General features: G+C 45.9%; 1 protein-coding gene across 11 annotated transcripts in view; it reads left to right on the forward strand.

Moving 5' to 3' along the window:
* Nucleotides 1-1380, forward strand: part of eps8a (EGFR pathway substrate 8a, signaling adaptor) — a 279677-nt gene extending 278297 nt beyond the window's left edge. For 9 of the 11 annotated variants that reach the window (XM_071331567.1, XM_071331566.1, XM_071331569.1 and 6 more), the window contains one exon: nt 528-1380. In XM_071331567.1, the coding sequence (XP_071187668.1) occupies nt 528-638 (111 nt within the window). In that variant the 3' untranslated portion in view covers nt 639-1380. The remainder of the gene's footprint in view (nt 1-527) is intronic. The other 2 variants (XM_071331561.1, XM_071331563.1) reach the window with 2 other exon arrangements.
* The last annotated feature ends 7157 nt before the right edge of the window (nt 1381-8537 follow it).

Below are 8537 nucleotides of genomic sequence, written 5' to 3' on the forward strand. Positions count from 1 at the left end.
CCGTCCCCTTGCCTCTCCCCCCCCCTCCCTCCCTCCCTCCCCCCCCCCTCCCTCCCTCTCTCTCCCCCCCCCTCCCTCCCTCTCTCCCCCTCCCTCCCTTCACCCATCCCCCTCTCTCTCTCTCCCCCTCCCTCCCTCCACCCATCCCCCTCTCTCTCTCTCCCCCTCCCTCCCTCCCTCCACCCGTCCCCCTGTCTCTCTCTCCCCCTCCCCCCCTCCCTCCCCCCGTCCCCCTCTCCATCCCCCCCTCCCTCCCTCCATCTCTCCCCCTCCCTCCCTCCACCCGTCCCCCTGTCTCTCTCTCTCCCCCTCCCTCTCTCCCCCTCCCTCCCTCTCTCCCCCTCCCTCCCTCTCTCCCCCTCCCTCCCTCCCTCCCTCCACCCGTCCCCCTGTCTCTGTCTCTCCCCCTCTCTCCCCCTCCCCCTCCCTCCCTCCCTCCCTCCGTCCCCCTCTCTCTCCCCCTCCCCCCCTCCCTCCCCCCGTCCCCCTCTCCCTCCCCCCGTCCCCCTCTCCCTCTCTCCCTCCAGAGTAGTTCAGGGTCCGAGCTGCAGGAGATCATGCGGCGGCGTCAGGAGCAGCTGTCGGTCGCGGCCTGTGACTCGGGGGTGGAGTCATTTGACGAGAGCAGCAGCCACTGAACCAGGCCTCGCCCACCTCCCTCGTGACCACGCCCCTTTACGTTGTCACGGTTTCTGTTTCCAGGACGCCACGGAGCGCGCCCAGTTCGCTGAGATCCTGAGGCGACGACAGCAGCTTCTGGAGCAGTCACCTTAGGAGGGAAGCAACACTAGACAGACAGAGACTGGAGCGCTCAACATGGACTACAGCACACAGAGTTAGCATCCCAACCGGGGTGCCTGATGGGATACTTGTGGATTTATACACTTACACTTCAATGAACTATTGTCTTTGATTAAAATTTGTCATTTATTTCATGCACAGGATGCTGGGAAAAGTAGAAGGAGAAAATAGTTTCAACCTACCCCTCATTGGACCAGAGTTATTCTAGATACAGGTGTCATAGTTGTCTTGGGGGGGGGGGGGGTGTATAGGGTAACACTGGACAGATTGGATCAGGTGTGGTCTAGGAGGGGGGGGGGGGTGTATAGGATAACCCTGGACACAGAATGATCAGGTGGGGTCTTGACGTACAGACGAAATAGAACCGACCGTCTGTGACTAGATTCCGATCAGATATGAATGACAAGATGTTTATAATAACCAAATGTGGAATATAATCATTATTGTGTAAATCTTCTGGTTTACTGGTAAAGAGAATAATATTATATTTATGTATATATCTTCTTTTATGTTATGGTAATATGCCAAAATAGTAACTTCATATAAATGACATTGGTCAAATGAATTTCAGATACAGTCGTTTACAGTGTAAAGATATTTTCTTTCATGAGGTGCATCAGACTGTGATAAACATGCTTCCATTCATCATGTTATGTATGTTATCATAGCCAGTGGTGTAGGAGTGACTGGAGAAGTGGGTAGAATCACATTTAGCAAGAGAAAAACTTCAACCAGCTCACCCGGCAAAGGAAGGGCGCCCTGTGTGAAAGAATGAGATGAGAAACAGTGACATACACTCTGAAGGACCTACAATCCCATATTGGTCTTTCACAGTCAGGACAAACCAAGCTGTACTGGTCGTATTGGTCTTTCACAGTCAGGACAAACCAAGCTGTACAGGTCATATTGGTCTTTCACAGTCAGGACAAACCAAGCTGTACTGTTCATATTGGTCTTTCACAGTCAGGACAAACCAAGCTGTACAGTTCATATTGGTCTTTCACAGTCAGGACAAACCAAGCTGTACAGGTCATATTGGTCTTTCACAGTCAGGCCAAACCAAGCTGTACAGGTCGTATTGGTCTTTCACAGTCAGGCCAAACCAAGCTGTACAGGTCGTATTGGTCTTTCACAGTTAGGCCAAACCAAGCTGTACAGGTCATATTGGTCTTTCACAGTCAGGCCAAACCAAGCTGTACAGGTCGTATTGGTCTTTCACAGTCAGGCCAAACCAAGCTGTACAGGTCGTATTGGTCTTTCACAGTCAGGCCAAACCAAGCTGTACTGTTCATATTGGTCTTTCACAGTCAGGACAAACCAAGCTGTACAGGTCATATTGGTCTTTCACAGTCAGGCCAAACCAAGCTGTACAGGTCATATTGGTCGTTCACAGTCAGGACAAACCAAGCTGTACAGTTCATATTGGTCTTTCACAGTCAGGACAAACCAAGCTGTACAGGTCGTATTGGTCTTTCACAGTCAGGCCAAACCAAGCTGTACAGTTCATATTGGTCTTTCACAGTCAGGACAAACCAAGCTGTACTGTTCATATTGGTCTTTCACAGTCAGGACAAACCAAGCTGTACAGTTCATATTGGTCTTTCACAGTCAGGACAAACCAAGCTGTACAGGTCATATTGGTCTTTCACAGTCAGGCCAAACCAAGCTGTACAGGTCATATTGGTCTTTCACAGTCAGGCCAAACCAAGCTGTACAGTTCATATTGGTCTTTCACAGTCAGGCCAAACCAAGCTGTACAGGTCGTATTGGTCTTTCACAGTCAGGCCAAACCAAGCTGTACAGGTCGTATTGGTCTTTCACAGTTAGGCCAAACCAAGCTGTACAGGTCATATTGGTCTTTCACAGTCAGGCCAAACCAAGCTGTACAGGTCGTATTGGTCTTTCACAGTCAGGCCAAACCAAGCTGTACAGGTCGTATTGGTCTTTCACAGTCAGGCCAAACCAAGCTGTACTGTTCATATTGGTCTTTCACAGTCAGGACAAACCAAGCTGTACAGGTCATATTGGTCTTTCACAGTCAGGCCAAACCAAGCTGTACAGGTCATATTGGTCGTTCACAGTCAGGACAAACCAAGCTGTACAGTTCATATTGGTCTTTCACAGTCAGGACAAACCAAGCTGTACTGGTGGTATTGGTCTTTCACAGTCAGGACAAACCAAGCTGTACAGGACATATTGGTCTTTCACAGTCAGGACAAACCAAGCTGTACAGGTCGTATTGGTCTTTCACAGTCAGGCCAAACCAAGCTGTACAGGTCATATTGGTCTTTCACAGTCAGGCCAAACCAAGCTGTACAGGTCGTATTGGTCTTTCACAGTCAGGCCAAACCAAGCTGTACAGGTCATATTGGTCTTTCACAGTCAGGCCAAACCAAGCTGTACAGGTCGTATTGGTCTTTCACAGTCAGGCCAAACAAAGCTGTACAGGTCATATTGGTCATTCACAGTCAGGACACACCAAGCTGTACAGGTCATATTGGTCTTTCACAGTCAGGACAAACCAAGCTGTACAGGACATATTGGTCTTTCACAGTCAGGACAAACCAAGCTGTACTGGTTGTATTGGTCTTTCACAGTCAGGACAAACCAAGCTGTACATGTCATATTGGTCTTTCACAGTCAGGACAAACCAAGCTGTACTGGTTGTATTGGTCTTTCACAGTCAGGACAAACCAAGCTGTACAGGTCATATTGGTCTTTCACAGTCAGGACAAACCAAGCTGTACAGGTCATATTGGTCTTTCACAGTCAGGACAAACCAAGCTGTACTGGTTGTATTGGTCTTTCACAGTTAGGACAAACCAAGCTGTACAGGTCATATTGGTCTTTCACAGTCAGGACAAACCAAGCTGTACAGGTCATATTGGTCTTTCACAGTCAGGCCAAACCAAGCTGTACAGGTCGTATTGGTCTTTCACAGTCAGGCCAAACCAAGCTGTATTGGTCTTTCACAGTCAGGGCAAACCAAGCTGTACTGGTCGTATTGGTCTTACACAGTCAAGCCAAACCAAGCTGTACAGTTCATATTGGTCTTTCACAGTCAGGACAAACCAAGCTGTACAGGTCATATTGGTCTTTCACAGTCAGGCCAAACCAAGCTGTACAGTTCATATTGGTCTTTCACAGTCAGGACAAACCAAGCTGTTCAGTTCATATTGGTCGTTCACAGTCAGGACAAACCAAGCTGTACTGGTCATATTGGTCTTTCACAGTCAAGACAAACCAAGCTGTACAGGTCATATTGGTCTTTCACAGTCAAGACAAACCAAGCTGTACAGGTCATATTGGTCTTTCACAGTCAGGCCAAACCAAGCTGTACAGTTCATATTGGTCTTTCACAGTCAGGCCAAACCAAGCTGTATTGGTTTTTCACAGTCAGGGCAAACCAAGCTGTACTGGTCGTATTGGTCTTACACAGTCAGGCCAAACCAAGCTGTACAGTTCATATTGGTCTTTCACAGTCAGGACAAACCAAGCTGTACAGGTCATATTGGTCTTACACAGTCAGGCCAAACCAAGCTGTACAGGTCGTATTGGTCTTTCACAGTCAGGACAAACCAAGCTGTACAGTTCATATTGGTCTTTCACAGTCAGGACAAACCAAGCTGTACAGTTCATATTGGTCTTTCACAGTCAGGACAAACCAAGCTGTACAGGTCGTATTGGTCTTTCACAGTCAGGCCACACCAAGCTGTACAGTTCATATTGGTCTTTCACAGTCAGGCCAAACCAAGCTGTACAGTTCAAATTGGTCTGTCACAGTCAGGCCAAACCAAGCTGTTCAGTTCATATTGGTCGTTCACAGTCAGGACAAACCAAGCTCTACTGGTCATATTGGTCTTTCACAGTCAGGACAAACCAAGCTGTACTGGTCATATTGGTCTTTCACTGTCAGGACAAACCAAGCTGTACTGGTGGTATTGGTCTTTCACAGTCAGGACAAACCAAGCTGTACAGGTCATATTGGTCTTTCACAGTCAAGACAAACCAAGCTGTACAGGTCATATTGGTCTTTCACAGTCAGGCCAAACCAAGCTGTACAGTTCATATTGGTCTTTCACAGTCAGGCCAAACCAAGCTGTTCAGTTCATATTGGTCGTTCACAGTCAGGACAAACCAAGCTGTACTGGTCATATTGGTCTTTCACAGTCAGGACAAACCAAGCTGTACTGGTCATATTGGTCTTTCACTGTCAGGACAAACCAAGCTGTACAGGTCATATTGGTCTTTCACAGTCAAGACAAACCAAGCTGTACAGGTCATATTGGTCTTTCACAGTCAGGCCAAACCAAGCTGTACAGTTCATATTGGTCTTTCACAGTCAGGACAAACCAAGCTGTACAGGTCGTATTGGTCTTTCACAGTCAGGACAAACCAAGCTGTACAGGTCGTATTGGTCTTTCACAGTCAGGCCAAACCAAGCTGTACAGGTCATATTCGTCTTTCACAGTCAGGCCAAACCAAGCTGTACTGTTCATATTGGTCTTTCACAGTCAGGACAAACCAAGCTGTACAGGTCGTATTGGTCTTTCACAGTCAGGACAAACCAAGCTGTACAGGTCGTATTGGTCTTACATAGTCAGGCAGAGTTGCAGAGGGAGGAGTTCAGACCCAGGGCCGTGAGCGTTGTGGGGAGTTTAAAGGGCACTATGGTATACTACCTTCACCACCTGGGGGCGGCCCGTCAGGAAGTCCAGGACCCAGTTGCAGAGGGAATAGTTCAGGGCCGTGAGCGTTGTGGGGAGTTTAAAGGGCACTATGGTATACTACCTTCACCACCTGGGGGCGGCCCGTCAGGAAGCCCAGGACCCAGTTGCAGAGGGAAGGAGTTCAGGGCCGGGAGTTTAAAGGGCACTATGGTATACTACCTTCACCACCTGGGGGCGGCCCGTCAGGAAGTCCAGGACCCAGTTGCAGAGGGAGGAGTTCAGGGCCGTGAGCGATGTGGGGAGTTTAAAGGGCACGATGGTATTCAAGGCTGAGCTGTAGTCAATGAACAGCATCCTCACATACGTGTTCCTGTGGTCCAGGTGGGTGAGGGCACGGCTAGGTTTGGTTAGCTGTGTTTCTGTAGCACATGAGATGGAGTTTGATAATATAGCCACTGGATTGATGTAAATAATCCTGGTATCATTCTGCCAGGTAGGCAGAGGCTACTTTGTAGTTAACATTTAATAGAGAAGGTTTATAGGGAAGCCTTTCCATCTACCAGAAGATGGTTAGGCCTGTCGTTAGCATCGCTATATTTTCCTTGTTCCTTAATTGTTTGAAACCTGGACATTTTACTTCATATTATGAGGCATGTGTTACCTTCTTCAAATTAGCTTATAGCCAAAATCCCACCAGAGAAACATGGAGGCCATTGTTATGTGAAGACTTCCTAATATGAGCTGTCCTGTTCTGTTGGTTTTCAAATCAACGTTCTTTCATTGTCCAGCAGCCAAAGACACAATCCTGGTCATATCAGAAACCCATGATAGTTGTTGATTATCCTGGTCATATCAGCAACCCATGATAGTTGTTGATTATCCTAGTCATATCAGAAACCCATGATAGTTGTTGATTATCCTGGTCATATCAGAAACCCATGATAGTTGTTGATTATCCTGGTCATATCAGCAACCCATGATAGTTGTTGATTATCCTAGTCATATCAGAAACCCATGATAGTTGTTGATTATCCTGGTCATATCAGAAACCCATGATAGTTGTTGATTATCCTGGTCATATCAGCAGCCCATGATAGTTGTTGATTATCCTGGTCATATCAGAAACCGATGATAGTTGATTATCCTGGTCATATCAGCAACCCATGATAGTTGTTGATTATCCTGGTCATATCAGCAGCCCATGATGGTTGTTGCATCTTTAGATCTCCCCTAACAACCCATGATAGTTGTTGTATCTTTAGATCTCCCCTAACAACCCATGATAGTTGTTGTATCTTTAGATCTCCCCTAACAACCCATGATGGTTGTTGCATCTTTAGATCTCCCCTAACAACCCATGATAGTTGTTGTATCTTTAGATCTCCCCTAACAACCCATGATAGTTGTTGTATCTTTAGATCTCCCCTAACAACCCATGATAGTTGTTGTATCTTTAGATCTCCCCTAACAACCCATGATAGTTGTTGTATCTTTAGATCTCCCCTAACAACCCATGATAGTTGTTGCATCTTTAGATCTCCCCTAACAACCCATGATAGTTGTTGCATCTTTAGATCTCCCCTAACAACCCATGATAGTTGTTGTATCTTTAGATCTCCCCTAACAACCCATGATAGTTGTTCCATCTTTAGATCTCCCCTAACAACCCATGATAGTTGTTGTATCTTTAGATCTCTCCTAACAACCCATGATAGTTGTTTCATCTTTAGATCTCCCCTAACAACCCATGATAGTTGTTGTATCTTTAGATCTCCCCTAACAACCCATGATAGTTGTTCCATCTTTAGATCTCCCCTAACAACCCATGATAGTTGTTGCATCTTTAGATCTCCCCTAACAACCCATGATAGTTGTTGTATCTTTAGATCTCCCCTAACAACCCATGATAGTTGTTGTATCTTTAGATCTCCCCCAACAACCCATGATAGTTGTTGCATCTTTAGATCTCCCCTAACAACCCATGATAGTTGTTGTATCTTTAGATCTCCCCTAACAACCCATGATAGTTGTTGTATCTTTAGATCTCCCCTAACAACCCATGATAGTTGTTGTATCTTTAGATCTCCCCCAACAATCCATGATAGTTGTTGTATCTTTAGATCTCCCCTAACAACCCATGATAGTTGTTGTATCTTTAGATCTCCCCTAACAACCCATGATAGTTGTTGTATCTTTAGATCTCCCCTAACAACCCATGATAGTTGTTGTATCTTTAGATCTCCCCTAACAACCCATGATAGTTGTTGTATCTTTAGATCTCCCCTAACAACCCATGATAGTTGTTGTATCTTTAGATCTCCCCTAACAACCCATGATAGTTGTTTCATCTTTAGATCTCCCCTAACAACCCATGATAGTTGTTGCATCTTTAGATCTCCCCTAACAACCCATGATAGTTGTTTCATCTTTAGATCTCCCCTAACAACCCATGATAGTTGTTCCATCTTTAGATCTCCCCTAACAACCCATGATAGTTGTTGTATCTTTAGATCTCCCCTAACAACCCATGATAGTTGTTGCATCTTTAGATCTCCCCTAACAACCCATGATAGTTGTTGCATCTTTAGATCTCCCCTAACAACCCATGATAGTTGTTGTATCTTTAGATCTCCCCTAACAACCCATGATAGTTGTTTCATCTTTAGATCTCCCCTAACAACCCATGATAGTTGTTGTATCTTTAGATCTCCCCTAACAACCCATGATAGTTGTTGTATCTTTAGATCTCCCCTAACAACCCATGATAGTTGTTGCATCTTTAGATCTCCCCTAACAACCCATGATAGTTGTTGTATCTGTAGATCTCCCCTAACAACCCATGATAGTTGTTGTATCTTTAGATCTCCCCTAACAACCCATGATAGTTGTTGCATCTTTAGATCTCCCCTAACAACCCATGATAGTTGTTGCATCTTTAGATCTCCCCTAACAACCCATGATAGTTGTTGCATCTTTAGATCTCCCCTAACAACCCATGATAGTTGTTGCATCTTTAGATCTCCCCTAACAACACATGTAACATGGACCAGCTACAGTCTACAGTCT

Source organism: Salvelinus alpinus, chromosome 11 (assembly GCF_045679555.1).
Source record: "Salvelinus alpinus chromosome 11, SLU_Salpinus.1, whole genome shotgun sequence".
NCBI classification, from domain to species: domain Eukaryota; kingdom Metazoa; phylum Chordata; class Actinopteri; order Salmoniformes; family Salmonidae; genus Salvelinus; species Salvelinus alpinus.